The 17,012-nt window shown below is 37.4% G+C and overlaps 1 protein-coding gene across 1 annotated transcript in view; it reads left to right on the top strand.

Moving 5' to 3' along the window:
- Nucleotides 1-17,012, top strand: part of ADGRV1 (adhesion G protein-coupled receptor V1) — a 199,633-nt gene that overhangs the window by 82,878 nt on the left and 99,743 nt on the right. The window contains exons 24-27 of the mRNA XM_089908569.1: nt 1,645-1,825; nt 2,806-3,008; nt 10,572-10,701; nt 14,844-14,983. Of these exons, the coding sequence (XP_089764695.1) occupies nt 1,645-1,825; nt 2,806-3,008; nt 10,572-10,701; nt 14,844-14,983 (654 nt within the window). The remainder of the gene's footprint in view (nt 1-1,644; nt 1,826-2,805; nt 3,009-10,571; nt 10,702-14,843; nt 14,984-17,012) is intronic.

A 17,012-nucleotide genomic window follows, 5' to 3' on the forward strand; every position in this document is an offset into this window, starting at 1 on the left:
TTTAAATCTTCAGACCGCTATTGTTCCCTTTAGTTCAAAAATAATGACAAGATTTGGGTAGAAGTGTCATTTTTATACTTTGAGCACATTGGCCATGCCATGTATTACTTTATTAATTAAAATTTTGATTAAAATGAACATTAAAACCAAATTCAGATTCTGTCTTGGGTCTACATTAAAAACTACATTAAAAAAAAGTTCTTCAAATGCTTTTAGGCCTAATGACTAGTGTTTTGGAGATTGCATTTGGAGTTACAGTTTGTTTTCAGACTGTTGTCACCCTCCTTTCTGGAAGAAACCAGGAAATCATACATCATTCCTTCTTGTCCCTCACTCCCTATGCTGAGTCTTTAAGGCCTCGGTCTTCTATTTCCAGAACAAATTAAAATCCATCCATTTTTTCTCATCTCCATTGTCACTGAATTAGTTCAGTACCTCATTAATTCTGGTCAGTCACCTCCTGACTCAGCACCTTGCGTCCTTTCTTGCTCTGTCCACTCTGTTTACATTCTGCCATGGTATTGATTCTAAAATGGAATTCTCATTTTGTCAGTCCCCTGCTTATGATTCTTCCATTTTCCTTTACTGTCTATGGAATGAAGTTCATTTTTTTAATGATAGCATGAACGGTCCCTATGACCTTGACTCCTGTTTATCTGTCCAGACTTCTCTCCCACTCCAGCCTTAGTGGTCTAATTGTAATTACGCAGATGTCTTATTCTTTCATGCTGTTGTTTCTTTTACTTGGAATGCCCTTCCTCATTATTACTCATAACTACAACTAATTCATTAAGACTTGCTTCAGACTTGTCTGTTGTAAAACCTTTACCAGATAGAGTTGATTGTTTTGTTCTCAGTTTACTTTGTACATAACTCTATTATGACATTTTTGCATTGCATTTTAAATGTTTTTCCACAGATCTCTCTCCTACAGAAGACAGTGAGTCTCTTAGCGACTGGGGCCATTTCTAGCCCTGGCACATTGTAGATGTCAAAACATGCTTGTTCAGTAAATAAAAGAAGGAGGAATGGTTTTTTTCACTTCAAATTTTGACTTATATATTGTAGAGCATGGCTGAGTTATTGCTACTTCCTTTCCTAATGTTTTTTGAGCAGTTTGTGTATGCCAGACTTATAGGGCTCATTGTGGATCTGTTTTCTAGCATTTATTGTAGATCTGTTTTCTAGCATGCAGCTGCTAGGTATGTCAGGCTTTCCTTAGGCCAGAACTAGACATGGCTACATTGTCCTTTCCTATTGCCTTACCACATTCTGTCAGATAACGTGCAGTTCCTTAACCAGGAACTCTATACGTGAGGTTGGTAATACCACTGTCTTTGGTACAAAGAATATATGATACTGTATTGATATATCAATGTATAATATATGGTATGATATTAATACATGACTAGGATATTTTTTACAGAAAGTATTACTCTTCAGCACTCATTATTGATTAAAGAATTAATTTCTCAGATCTCTCTCTCTCTTACTTTCTCTCTCGCTCTCTATTTTTATGTCTAAGTTTGTGTAGAAATCTGTCATGTTAAAAAGTAACTTTGGCTGCTTTATTTTCTTCTGATAAGTGGCAAATAATTTCTACATGCCTCATTGCTTAATGCCTTTGGATTTTTATATTTATAGGTCCTGAATATTTATGTCCTTGATGATGATATTCCAGAGCTTAATGAGTATTTCCGTGTGACATTGGTTTCTGCGGTTCCTGGAGATGGGAAACTAGGTTCAACTCCCACCAGTGGTGCAAGCATAGACCCTGAAAAGCAAACAACAGATATCACCATCAAAGCTAGTGATCATCCATATGGTAACCAAGCCCTTTTGCAAGAATAATCCTCTCTTCTCTGGGTGTACTTGATCTCGCTAAGGGTTTAAGGGACTTCTGCAAATGATTGAAGTAGAACTCCTTCGGATGCTCTAACTTCCAAGCTCTTGGAACTTCTAAGCTGCCATTTTGAGGGACAGTGCTTGTGAAAAATATATAAGGATCGATTTCTAAAGTTTAATAATATATTTTGAAAAGTATTTTTAAATGCAGGATTATTTTAAATGAAAAAAGTATTTTTATTCACGGTAATCAGATTTTTTTTAATTTTGAAAATTGTCCTACTGTGATATGTTAACACCTAATTGGAATACTTTGTAATTTAAATTTTATTTAACTTCAAGAAGTAGCGTTATCACTGTTTATATTAGTTTCTTTTTGTCTTATGCTGAAAAGTGATAATTTTCTTAATTGGGAAACTATCATAGATGTCTGTCATAATAAGTTGAGACTGTTTTCTGCATTGAAAAGTAATAGTTCTTTTGTAGGAATAAAGCAAGACCGTCCAATAAAGGATGTGTGAAGGAAACCTGGGAAGTTCTTCAACTCTGATTTTCATACTTAAATTTTCAAAAAAGCGTGTTGCAAATCCTTTAGGGTGCCATTAATTTTGTTCTATAAATTTAAGGATGAATTCTAGAGAGTCAAATATGAGTAAATATTTGATAATAATATTTTAAAACTCCATCACTATTCTTTTTATTGATGCTTCCATTAAAAATGCTTTCTTTGAGTAGAGACAAGGAAAATTAGCATTTAAAATTTTAACATCCTGTAAACTTACTAACATATTCTGTCAAAAGCGTGTTAGTCAAATCTTCACTCAAGTCTTTTCTAAATGAGAGCCCTCTGAATTTTATCCTGGTGATCAAAATAATTGTGTAAGATTGTTTCAAGTGAATAAGAGATTCTTCCACAGATAATTGGGGCAAGAATGCCCTGCTTCTCTTTGTATCTGCCAGGCTTGCTGCAGTTCTCCACTGGGCTGCCTCCCCAGCCTGAGGACACAATGACCCTGCCCGCAAGCAGTGTTCCACACATCACCGTGCAGGAGGAAGACGGAGAAGTTAGGTTGCTGGTCGTCCGTGCTCAAGGGCTCCTGGGGAGGGTTATGGCGGAATATAGAACAGTATCACTGACGGCATTCAGTCCTGAGGACTACCAGGTAAATCACTTAATCCTTTTGAAGCAGTATTTATGCTCATAAAACAGACACAGTCCTCTTGGGGGTTTTGAAGGGACTTGGCACTGTACCTGGAACTTACTAAACAAGGAAAAGAAGCATTGATGGCTTTTTAGCCTTTAAATTTCTGTGAATTAAAGTATTTCAGTCCACTAAAGCGTGACACTTAAATAGCTGTCATATTGATTTCTCTTGTACCTTATATTTGTCATAGGCTTCATTTGTATTATTTATTTTAAGTTATAGGTTTTAATCATATATATTTAAAATTATGTTTCGTACACATTTTAAATCCTTTTGTGTCCATTGAACAACACCAAAATTGTAAAAATATTATATGTCTATGTCATTTCAATTTTAATTTTTTTTTCCCCAAATGAGAACCAGTGTGGTACTGGCAAAAAAAACAAAACAAAACAAAAAACCTGGAATTTGAAACTGGGCAGAACTGGGTTTAAATTGACCTTCTAAATATGTAGCCTTGGGAGACTCAGTCTTTCCTGACCTCAGTTTCCTTATTTGTAAGGGAGAGATAATATCTGCTGGGCCGGGCCACTCTGAGGATCGATGGCAGCATTTTAAGTGTCACGTATAGTACGTGGAACATATATAGTAACCCTCGATAACTGTTGCCTAGTTGCATTATCACCAATACTCATATTAAGTGAATGCTCATAATTTCTTCTCAGCTATACTTCTCAGGAAGTATTTTATATCCTTCAACATTTGTTTTCCCAAAGAATCTTTTTCTTTACATTTAATATTAGTTTTCTTGATTTTCCTCTTATTCCTAATAAGACCTGTACAAGGGTGTAGTCTTCAGTAATTTGTACATACTTTTTCTCCCAAACCCCAGAAAACTTGGCTAATTGAATTCAATTAATTTTGGCTGTATTGCAGTTAGCAGAGTTTTCTTTGCTAACTGCAAGAAGATGATTTCTTCTTTCTCAAATGCTTTTATTGGGCAAGTTATATTTCTCTTGCCCTGACATTTATTTCTTTAGTTTGGTATGTAGTATACTTCATAGGGCATCTCAGCTCGGCTTAGTATTGTCTTCTCTGTGTTCTGTTAAAGAAATACTTTAGTCCTTATATTGATGGTCTTTTAAAATTTTTTTTAGCTTTATTGAGGTATAATTGACAAATAAAAATTATATATATTTAAGATTTACAACTTAATATTTTGATACACATATACATTGTGAAATGATTACCACAAGCTAATTAACATATCTATCACCTCACATAGATATAATTTTCTTTCCCTCCCTTCCTTCTTTCTTTCCTTCCTTTCTTCCTTTCTCTCTTTCCTTCAAGATGCTTAAAATCTACTCTCTTAGCATATTTCAAGTGTACAATATAGTATTGCTCCAGAACTTACCTTGCATAACTGAAACTTTGCATCCTTTGATAACTTCTTATTTTCCCCTTCGTCCAGTTCCTGTCAAGCACCCTTCTAGTCTAGTTTCTGCTTCTATGAGTTTGACTGTTTTAGGTTCCACGTATTAGTGAGATCATGAAGTATTTGTTCTTCTGTGCCTGGCTTATTTTACTTAGCATGATGTTTTTCAGGTTCATCCCTGTTGTTGCATATGACAGGATTTCCTTTTTTTTTTTTTTTTTAAGGCTGAATAATATTCTGTTCTATCTACTATCTAATTTTCTTCATTCATCTGCTGAAAGACATTTAGGTCGTTTTCATATCTTGGCTACTGTGAATAATGCTTCAATGAACATGGGAATGCAGATATCTCTTCAACATAGTGAATTCATTTCCTTTGGATATATATCCAGGAGTGGAATTACTAGATCATATGACGGTTCTATTTTTAAGTTTTTGTGGACCCTCTATGCTGTTTTCTATAATTGCTATATGAGTTTGCATTCCTACCAACAGTGGACAAGCATTTCCTTTTCTCTACATCATTTCCAATATTTGTTATCTCTTGTCTTTTTAACAGTATCCATTCTAACAGGTGTGAGGTGATATCTCATTGTGCTTTAGATTTGCATTTCCATGATGATTAGTGATGATTTGCACCTTTTCATATAGCTGTAGCCCATTTTTACGTCTTCTTTTGAGAAATGTTTATTCAGGTCCTTTATTCATTAAAAAAATTAGGGCTTTCCTGGTGGCGCAGTGGTTGAGAATATGCCTGCCGATGCAGGGGACACGGGTTCGTGCCCCGGTCTGGGAAGATCCCACATGTCGCGGAGTGGCTAGGCCCACGAGCCATGGCCGCTGAGCCTGCGCGTCCGGAGCCTGTGCTCCACAACGGGAGAGGCCACAACAGTGAGAGGCCCGCGTACCGCAAAAAAAAAAAATTAAAAAAAAATTTTATACGATTTTTAAAGGTTATGTTCCATTTACAGTTATTATAAAATATTGGCTATATTCTACATGTTGTACAGTACATCCTTGAGCCTATCTTACACCCCATAGTACCTCCCACTCCCTCAACCCTATTTATTTATTTATTTGCGGTACGCGGGCCTTTCACTGCTGTGGCCTCTCCCGTTGTGGAGCACAGGCTCTGGACGTGCAGGCTCAGCAGCCATGGCTCACGGGCCCAGACGCTCCGCGGCATGTGGGATCTTCCCGGACCGGGGCACGAACCTGTGTCCCCTGCATCGGCAGGCAGACTCTCAACCACTGCGCCACCAGGGAAGCCCCCTTTTTCTTATATTCACTAGTTCGTTGTATTGTTTAGATTCCACACATAGGTAATATCATACAGTGTTTGTCCTTCTCTGTCTGACTTATTTCACTTAGCATAATGCCCTCTAAGTCCATCCGTGTTTCTACAGATGGCAAAATTTCATCCTTTTAATGGCTGAGTGATATTCCATTGTGTATATATATGCCATATCTTCTTTATCCATTCATCTGTTGATGGACACTTAGGTTGCTTTCATATCTTGGCTATTTTAAATAATGCTACTATGAACGTTGGGGTGCATGTATCTTTTCAAATTAGTGTTTTGGGTTTATTTTGGATATATATACTCAAGAATGGAATTGCTGGGTCATATGGTAGTTATATTTTTAGTTTTTAGAGAAACCTCCATACTGTTTTCCACTGTGGCTGCACCTATTTACATTCCCACCAACAGTGTATGAGGATTCCCTTTTCTCCACATCCTTGCCAGCATTTGTTATTTGTGCTCTTTTTGATGATAGCCATTCTGCCAGGTGTGAGATGATATCTCATTGTGGTTTTGATTTGCATTTCCCTGATGATTAGCTGTGTTGAGCATCTTTTCATGTGTCTGTTGTCCATCTACATTTCCTCTTTGGAGAAATGTCTATTCAGTTCTTCTGCCCATTTTTTATTTGGTTTTTTTTTTCATGTTGAGTTGTATGAACTGTTTATATATGTTGGATATTAATCCCTTGTTGGTCATATCATTTGCCAATATTTTCTTCCATTCAGTAGATTGTCTTTACATTCTGTCGATGGTTTCCTTTGCTGTGCAAAAGCTTTGAAGTTTAATTAGGTCCCATTTGTTTACTTTTTTTTTTTTTTGTGGTACACGGACCTCTCACTGCCGTGGCCTCTCCCGTTGCGGAGCACAGGCTCCGGGCACGCAGGCTCAGCGGCCATGGCTCATGGGCCCAGCCGCTCCGCGGCATGTGGGATCTTCCTGTACCGGGGCACATACCCGTGTACCCTGCATCGGCAGGTAGACTCTCAACCACTGCGCCACCAGGGAAGCCCCCATTTGTTTGCTTTTGCTTCCATTGGTCTAAGTGTCTGTTTTTGTGCCAGTACCATACTGTTTTGATTACTGTAGCTTTGTAGTGTACTATGAAGTCAGGGAGTTTGATTCCTCCAGCTCTGTCCTCAAGATTGTTTTGGCTATTCAGTCTTTTGTGTTACATACAAATTTAAAAATTATTTGTTCTAGTTCTGTGAAAAATGACATTAAGGGACTTCCCTGGCAGTCCAGTGGTTAAAACTTCACCTTCCAATGCAGGAGGTGCAGGTTGATCCCTGGTTGGGGAGCTAAGATCCCACATGCCTCGTGGCCAAAAAACCAAAACATAAAACAGAAGCAATATTGTAACAAATTCAATAAAGACTCTAAAAAAATGGTCCACATCAAAAAAAATCTTTAAAAAAATGACATTAATATTTTGATAGGGATTGCATTGAATCTGTAGATTGCCTTGGGTAGTATGGTCATTTCAGCAATACTGATTCTTCCAATTTAAGAACACAGTATATCTTTCCATCTGTTTGTGTCGTCTTCAGTTTCTTTCATCATCATCGTATATTTTCGGAGTACAAGTCTTTTACTTCCTTAGGTGGGTTTAGTCCTAGATATTTTATTCTTTTTGACACGATTGTAAATGTGACTGTTTCCTTAATTTCTCTGATACTTTGTTGTTAGTGTATAGAAATGCAACAGATTTCTGTATATTAATTTTGTATCCTGCAACTTTACCAGATTCATTGATGAGCTCTAGTAGTTTTCTGGTGGTCTCTTTAGGATTTTCTATGTATAGTATCATGTTGTCTGCAAACAGTGACAGTTTTACTTCTTCCTTTCCAATTTGGATTCCTTTTATTTTTTTCTTGTCTGACTGCTGTGTCTAGGACTTCCAATACTATGTTGAATTAAAGTGGTGAGAGTGGGTATCCTTGTCTTGTTCCTGATCTTAGAAGAAATGCTTTCAGCTTTTCACCATTAAGTATGTTATTAGCTGTGGGTTTGTCATATATGGCCATCCCCAATCTCCAGTTGGATTATCATTTTCTTTAATAACTAAAACAAAATGAAACAAACAAAAAATCTATGTATGTATCCTTCATGACTGTCAGAAAGCTAATACCCTTGGAGATGTTTCTGAGAATTTTCAAGCCATGGGTTGCAGAATGGATGTTGTGTTAGCAGGGATGAAAACAACATTAATCTCATTGTACATCTCCATTAGAGCTCTTGTGACCAGGTGCATTGTCAATGAGCAGTAATATTTTGAAAGAAATATTTTCTTCTGAGAAGTAGGTCTCCACAGTAGGCTTAAATAATTAGTAAACCATGTTGTCAACAGATGTGCTGTCATCTAGGCTTTGTTGTTCCACTTACAGAGCACAGGTATAGTAGATTTAGCATAATTCTTAAGGGCCCTAGGATTTTTGGAATGGTAAATGAGCATTGGCTTCAACTTACAGTCACCAGCTGCATTATTAGCCCCTGATAAGAAAGTTAGCCTGTCTTTTGAGGCTTTGAATCCTGCCATTGAATTCTCCTGTCTAGTTATGAAAGTCCTAGATGGCGTTTTCTTCCAATATAACGCTGTTTTAACTACATTGAAAGTCTCTTGTTTAGTGTAGCCGCCTTCATTCATTATCTTAGCTAGATCTCCTGGATAACTTGCTGAAGCTTCTACATCAGCACTTGCTGTTTCATCTTGTACTTATGTGTTATAGAGATGGCATCTTCCCATCAACCTTATGAACTAACCTCTGCTAGCTTCAAACTTTTCTTCTGCAGCTTCCTCACCTCTTTCAGCCTTTATGGAACTGAAGAGAGTTAGGGCCTTGCTGTGGATTAGGCTTTGGCTTAAGGGAATGTTGTGGCTGGTTTGATTTTCTATATAACTACTAAAACTTTCTCGATATCATCAATAGGCTGTTTTGTTTTCTTATCATTCATGAGTTCACTGGAGTAGACTTTTAATTTCCTTCAAGAACTTTTCCATTGCATTTAAAACTTAGCTAACTGTTTGACTCAAGAGGTGTAGGTTTTGGCCTGTCTTCGCTTTTGACATGCCTTTCTCACGAAGCTTAATAATTATTTCTAGCTTTTGATTTAAAGTGAGAGACATGTGACTCTTCCTTTCACTTGAACACTTAGAGGTCATTGTAGGGTTACTGATCAGCCTAATTTCAATATTGTTGTATCTAAGGGAATAGGAGGCCCCAGAAGAGGCAGAGAGATGGGGGAATGGCTAGTCAGTGGAGCAGTCAGAGAGCACACACAATTATTAAATTAGCTGTCTTATATGGGTGTAGTTCCCTGTGCCCCAAAACAATTACGATAGTAACATCAAAGATCACTGATCACAGATCACCGTTAACAAATATAACAATTAGGAAAAAGTTTGAAATATTGTGAGAATTACCAAAATGTGACACAGAGATAAGAAGTGAAGGAATGCTATTGGAAAACATGGAACCAATAAACTTGCTCTACGCAGGGTTGCTAAAACCTTTAATTTGTAAAAAATACAACATCTGCAAGGTGAAATAAGGCGAAGTGCAATGAAATAAGTTTTGCCTGTTGAAATTTGGAAGTTGGGAACATATACATGACATTAAAAGCCTAGAATATGGTAGCCTTGTCTAGAGATAGGGTCTAGAGGAAATCTGATGAAAAATAGTTTTTCCAGGTCCTAGGAGAATGTTAAAATTCAAAGAACACAAAGATGAGCTAAAGAGGTAGGAAAAATAAGAAATGTGGTGTCACGGAATACCAGAGAGAGAGGGAGTGGCCAATTGTGTAAGATATTGCTAAGGTCAAATAATATGGTTTCCTAAGACAGTCAAATGTTGTTTCTGCTGTTAAGATTTGTAGAATTACTCCTTTGATGACTGCACTGTAGGCAAGGTTAATTACTTTTTTTTCTTGAGCTGCTGTATGTCTTTTATAGCAGTTGTTTTCTATCCTGTGCTTGATACTCCTTAGGGAATGTTTTCGTGGAGATACAGATATGATTTGGCTGTTTTTGAATCCCAAGCATCTAAAAGGGTGCAACGCACATGCTATGTGTTTGAAAATATTGAAAAAAATTAGTAAGTGAGTGATTAAGTGCATACTTGTGTGGTACTTGGGTTCCTCAGTTTAACTTTAGGATCATTAATTGCTCCGCAGGATGAAATATACTTGTCCACAAAAGCTAACCCTAGAAAAAATTTAAACATCTTTATTTATTCTCATGACTTGAGCGGAAAATGCTTATATTAGATAGTGGGAGAAAAAGGGCCTTAAGGCTTTAAAAAACTACTTTTCTAGTAGCTATGAACTTTTCTGATGGGAGATTTGTATCGCGAATTGCAATTGTGATATAATCAAGGAAAGACTAATGCCCAGTGGATTGATATTTATTATTGCTAGGGGAAATTTTTGGAATGAAAATACCATTATTATTATGCAGTGAGTATTTAAATTACTCAATGACATAAACCAAATAGTTCTCAATATACTTAATCAAAAGAATTCCATGCATCTCGTTGACTTAATTCTTTAGGAATTTGTGGATGTCACCTATTCAGATTTCTCATTTGCCTTAACAGGTTTTTTTTGATGAATAGGAAAATAAGAGAGATAAAAATCCATCTGCTTTATTTAGTTTGAGGATATTTGTTTAGAATTCATATTGAACACTATTCATATCCACTTCAATGTTTTCAATTTTATATTTTACTTCATCTGTTTCAGTATTTATAACAATTTGGGATATAGTAAACATTCTCATTTTACACATTCACATACAGAATAATTATAATCTAATGGATAAATCTTTTATTTATATTTCAGAGTGTTGCTGGTACCTTAGAATTTCAACCAGGAGAAAGATTTAAGTACATTTCTGTTAACATCACTGATAATTCTATTCCTGAATTGGAAAAATCCTTTAAAGTTGAGTTGTTAAACTTGGAGGGAGGAGGTAAGACTCAAAAATGTCAAATATTTACTTGTACACTCACCATGGTGGTAGTAGATTCTATTAAGGAAATAGGTTCTTTTGAATTAACCTATTGTGCTGGTTTTCCCCCTTTCATTACCCATTGGTCTTTTCCTAAAGTAGGTGTGCTTTTACAATGAAATAATTTAATTATACTGAATCACCAAATTATAGCTATCATTCAGAGTAGGTGCCCCTAAAATCACCTCTCTACCTTCTTCCTTATTTCAGTTTTCACAGTAGCTCCTTTAGAGCTACCTCCAGCTGTAGAACAGGTCAAAGTTAATCTCTTTAGATAATCCATTATGAGGTGATTATCAATAAAACAGGTTAATAATACCTTACTCTCAATTCTGTAATGCCAAAAACTCTGATTATCACAGATTTTTGGAGTCAGAAATCCATTCTGTGGCAAAACTCATCTGTATTGAAGAGAGGCTACTTATAATCTTTATTTATCCCACTTAGATTAACTATATACGTTTCTTTGCAGAAGTATCACTGTGTTTCATTATCAGGTGCTACTGGGGGTGTTACAGTATACATGAGATGTGTACCATATTACCTTTATAAATGTAAGAATTTGGGAATTGGTATGGTATTCATCAGGTCAGTCTCTTCCATTACAAAAGCTGGTATTATTAGCTTATTATTATTTTTACGTTTTGATGAAGAAAGTCATAGTACTGCATAAGCCATCCAAAGGGAGAAATTGGGTAAGACAGAAATACTAAGATTGTCTTTCAGTATGCAGTGAGACTTCGGGGTGAGTATGACAAAATTTTCCCATGTTTCCCTTCCTTGTTTTCCCAAAGCCCAGGTGGCAGCAAAGGAGGACAAGCCAGGGAAATGATTAAACAGCGCCACAGCTTGGTTGACTACATAAAACAGTGAAAGTATGCTGGACAACCTGCTGGGCTGGTGTCATGTAACAATACCAGCGTTGTTTGTCTTCTAGAGACAAGTCCTTTCATTTCCAAATCATTATTTTCATGAAACGACTTCATTAATCAGAGGTCACTATAAAGTATTTGAAGAGCTAAATAGCTAAAAATACTATTTATAGCTAAAAATACTTGTGTAATAGAGAAACTGTTAGTGAGCATTACCTAATATTGACTAATAAGGAGCATCAAATATTCTTTAGAAATGATATTTGTGATCATAGTGATACTTCTGATTTTATATAGAAACTTCCTCCTATATCTCTAGAATATGCATCGTTATGTATTAATTGGGCATGAGTACTCGTTTGAAAACCAATCTTGCACCGTAAGTGGGCAATACTGGCAGAGAAGCTGATCCTCTCCTCCCCCTTTGAGTGCAGATTGGAGGTAGAGGAATCTAGACGCTGGTCTCCATTCCTCGAGTCGTAGCTGGGACTGCCTAAGAGGTGAAATAGCTTGTAGAGCTAAATTCTTTTGAGGATCAAAGGAGAAACCCTTATTCCATACTGTTTTGCCTATAAGACTAATTCTACATATGATAGCCACCTGAGTAGATGTTTTATGCTAGCCAGGGTACATTGCTGTTAAATTTCACCCCTCTTCCTCACAACTTGTGGTTAATATGGAAGCCAAGCCATGCACTGTATGTATAGTCCCTGAAATCCATTTTGCCTCTTATGTCTCTAAGATCATTTCAGGTTTTGGGTGCCATAAATTCTCATATATATCCCAGTCCTTTGGAGGGGAAGCACAGAAGAGCAGGGCAGATCTTAGACTGGCATGTCAGTCAAGGATACTGGTAGAAGCACATAGGTGTGGATGTGGTCTTGCTACTCTTACTCCTTTTCCACTGCTGCCATCGCTGCCCTTCCTGTCTTCTATGTTTGCAAATATTTGGCAAAATAATGGTTGGCTTGTGAGACGTAGTGGAAGTAAAGTTAGAATCATTTTATCTTTATTATAATCTTTATATATTGCCAGGGTACTTCATTTTCTACAATATTATTTATTTGATCTTTACAGTAGTTCTGTAAAAGGCAGCAGGCACCTTTCATAGGTGAGAAAAGTGAGGTACCAAGAGGTTTAGTGACTTGCTGAAGGTTTTACAACTGCTGTCTCTCACAGCTAGGGCTGAAGCCGAGGTTTTTAGGCTGCTTGTCCAGGGTTCTTTGAGAAATGTCAGTGGCAAAAGAGTGATCAAGCCTGAGAATGGTACATATGGTGGGAATTTAAGCATGTGGTTGAAGGGAAATGTTAGATGCCTCTCCCTTATTTTGAATTGGTGGTTGTAAGTGGTAAGGTGACTGTCAAAGGCATATAGGACTAAGTGTAAGCTGATACGTGCACGCAGGTGTTTAAAACATATTTAAAATGTTAAAAACAATTTACACTGTTGTAAAGTGAAAATTTAAAAATAAAACTAGTTAAATTGGCAGAAATGGGACATGCCAATTACAGCCTACATGGAATATTTCCTGAAGCTATGAATGAAAGTTTTATATATTGGTAGCTTGACTAATATTATACTATTACCACCTAATATGTTGTTGGTTTTTTTTTTTTGAAGAATGCATGTCTAATATTACTGTATTTTCCTCTTTGCTGGATATGTTTTAAGAGTTCTCAATTTTCTCATTGTGTCAACGTGTGTTGCGTGGGTTGTGTCTCTGTGTTTCTCCTTGTGAAGTGACTGAACTCTTTAGGGTTGATGGCAGTGGTAGTGGTGATGGGAACATGGAATTCTTCCTTCCAGCTATTCACAGACGTGGTAAGCAGCTGTTCCAAGGCCCCTTTACTATTCTACATTTTAACTTTTCTTTTTAGAGACAAGAAAATTAACCATTTATTGATACCTACTACACGCAGGTCCTTTATGTATTTCATCTCATTAACCAGCACAACTTTAAGAAGTATTCTTTGTTCCATGTTATTGTCAGCCAGCTAGAAAGTGATCAAGTCACAATCAGGTCCTGTCTGCCTCCAAAGCCCAGACTCTCCTCCTCCCTGTGTGAACCTAATGCAGTTTCCTGATTCTAATTATAACAGAAATTTTGCTTGGTATCATTTACAAAAGTGATTATTGAAAAAGATTTTACATCAGTTTGAGTACCTGAAAAAGAGATAAATAGACATTTACACTTTCACGTAAAATGTATCACACTGATTTTCTTTACGAAAACAAACGGGTCTTTATATGTAACTTTTAATCAGAACAAATGGGAAAGAGAAATTAAGAAGAAAACAAATGGGGAGAATAAGTTGCCAGTTAATGGGCGGGAATATTGAAAAGAGATTGCCTTTTGAATCACATTCATATACAAACATGATTCAGCTTTTTACCTCAAATGTTTTTCATATTAAGGGAGAATACATAGAATACTTGTTTTCTTTAGGGAGCACTCTTACTAACCCTCAAAAGGATTCCTGTTGAGGAATCCTCAAAACATTCCTTTTTCACCATGTCAGGTTTTATATTTTAGTTTCAGAACTCATGTTCCCACCCCTCTCATTCCTGACTTCCATCAACGCCTCATGTAACTTCTGTATTTAATTACTCTCCTAATTTTGGGATTGTTTATTTTCTCGTGCGAATCCATTATGGAACATAAAAGTTGAACATACTTCTTGGGAAAAAATTAAATACTTCTTTAGATCTTGGCATCTTTTTAGTTATAGGACTGGATGAGACCAGGAGAGGTAGATCTATAATATCATCATATGATGAAAATAGGCCTAGAATTAATGCACATTTGGAAACCAAGAATCCGTGCAGTCAGATTGATGAAAATCGTAGGGAAACTACTGTTTCCTAAGGGTAAGAATCATTTTGGCTCACGTTCTTCTGAGGTTAGCAAAGGTCATGGGAGAATTTCCTCATATGCTCCATGTGTAAGAATGTTCTCTTTCATAGAGAAGAAAAAGAAAAACAAGTTTTCCTTATTCATCTTCCAGTGCTCATGCAGCACTTGTATATCACGTTAGTGCCCAGACAGAGGAAGGTCATAAAAGCATGAATATGTGTGGCAGCCATTTGTGTGTGCCTTTCTTTCTAAAGCAAATTAGAACATGCTCAGTGAAAGGTACATCTCTTTTCAAAAAGTTGTTCCTTGCTTTTCCCTTTGGTTTGTAAATTACTGATTGACATTTTCTTCTGTTTGTTGGAACTTACCCATGCAGCCAGCCTAGGAGTGGCTTCCCAAATTCTAGTGACAATTGCAGCCTCTGACCATGCTCACGGTGTATTTGAATTTAGCCCTGAGTCACTCTTTGTCAGTGGAACTGAACCAGAAGATGGGTACAGCACTGTTATATTAACGGTGAGTACGTTTTTCTCCAGTCCTAGACATTGCTTTTAACACTGTTTTATTGTATTATTAAGGTATACTTTTGGTTAATTTTTTTTCTATTTAAGTGGAGGGGAATGAGCCTAGAGGCACAGACAATTCAAACTGATACTTAAACAGCGATTTGGCACTTGTCTTTGTCTTTCACTTTGCATACAAATTCATCTTATGACTCTGAGGATTCCTGACTCTTTAAGGAATACAGTGGATCTGTCCTACATAGATTTTTATATTGATTCACATAGGGTGTGGTAACAAACATCTCCAAATCTCATTGGCTTACTACAACAAAGATTTATTTTTCACTCATGGTTTATGTCCATCTGAAGTGCGCTGTCATCAGTGACTTAGGACTGAGGATTGTAGAGGCTACATCTCAACAGGTGCTTCTCTCTCCACGGAGTGGGGAAATGTGAATGTGAGGAACTGCACACTGGCTCTTCAGCTTCTTTCTGGAAGTGATTCACAGCATTTCCACTTAACTTCTTTGGTCAAAGCAAGTGCAAGTCACATGACAACACTAATGTAACCAGGTAGAGAAGTGCATTCCTGGCTTGTATCTCTCCCAGAAGGAATGAAAATCCAAAACATTTGTGAACAGCAATAATAACAACTCTGTGTGTGTGTGTGTGTGTGTGTGCGCACACACGTGTGTATGTCTGTATGTCTGTGTGTGTCTACTCTGCATTCATCCAGTAGGAATTAAGTAGGATTCTATGGTTAAATAATTTAGAGGAGCTAGAAACTTGCTCAGCTTTCTCAGATTTTATACGAGTGATATGAAGGATCACTCAAAATATATCCTTTCTGTATTCTCATGGCAGATCTTCAGTAAACTGTTGTGGAGTAAATTAAACAGCTTCAGAAGGGATAACTAATTTATTTTATTATTATTTTTTTGGCTGCTTTGGGTCTTCGTTGCTGTGCACAGGCTTCTCATTGTGGTGGCTTCTCTTGTTGCGGAGCACGAGCTGTAGGCGTGCGGGCTCAGTAGTTGCAGCATGTGGGCCCTAGAGTGCGTGGGCTTCAGTAGTTGTGGCGCATGGGCTCAGTAGTTGCGGTGCGCAGGCTCTAGGGTGCGTGGGCTTCAGTAGTTGTGGCGCTCAGGCTCAGTAGTTGTGGCTCATGAGCTTAGTTGCTCCGCAGCATGTGGGGTCGAGTGGGGGTTACTTTTTGTTGCGGTGCGCGGGCTTCTCATTGCAGTGGCTTCTCTTGTTGCAGAGCATGGACTCTAGGCAAGTGGGCTCAGTAGCTGCAGCATGCGGACCCTAGAGCACATGGGCTTCAGTAGTTGTGGCATGCAGGCGCAGTAGTTGTGGCTCATGGGCTTAGTTGCTCCATGGCACATGGGATCTTCCCCGACCAGGGATTGAACCAGTGTCCCCTGCATTGGCAGGCAGATTCGTAACCACTGTGCCACCAGGGAAATCCCAGTAACTAATTATTGGATTGGCCAAAAAGTTCCTTCGGTTTTAAAGTAAAAATAAAAGACATATTTTTCATTTTAACCAAGAACTTTATTGAACAACATATTCACCCTTCTGTTCCACTACCTTCCGCCATTTTTCAGGCAACGTCATAATTCCATCTTCCCAAAACTTTATCTTTTTGAGCAAAGAACTATTCCAGGTGTCTTTTACAGTCTTCCAGGGAATTGAAATTTTTCCATTAAGAGAATTTTGTAAAGACTGAAATAAATGGAAATCCGAAGGTGCAGTGTTTGGTGAATATGGCGAATGAATCAGAACTTCCCAGCCAATCTGTAACAGTTTTTGCCTGGTCATCAAAGAAACATGCTGTCTTGCATTATCCTAATGGAAGATTTTGTGTTCTCTGTTGACTAATTCTGGACGCTTTTCGTCGAATGCTGCTTTCAGTTGGTCTAGTTGGGAGCAGCACTTGTTGGAATTAATCGTTTGGTTTTCTGGAAGGAGCTCATAATAGAGGACTCCCTTCCAATCCCACCATCATATACACATCACCTTCTTTGGATGAATACCGG

This window comes from Delphinapterus leucas, chromosome 3 (genome assembly GCF_059928025.1).
Source record: "Delphinapterus leucas isolate spDelLeu-1000000601 "Yukka" chromosome 3, BTC_Dleu_Yukka2, whole genome shotgun sequence".
In the NCBI taxonomy this organism is placed as follows: domain Eukaryota; kingdom Metazoa; phylum Chordata; class Mammalia; order Artiodactyla; family Monodontidae; genus Delphinapterus; species Delphinapterus leucas.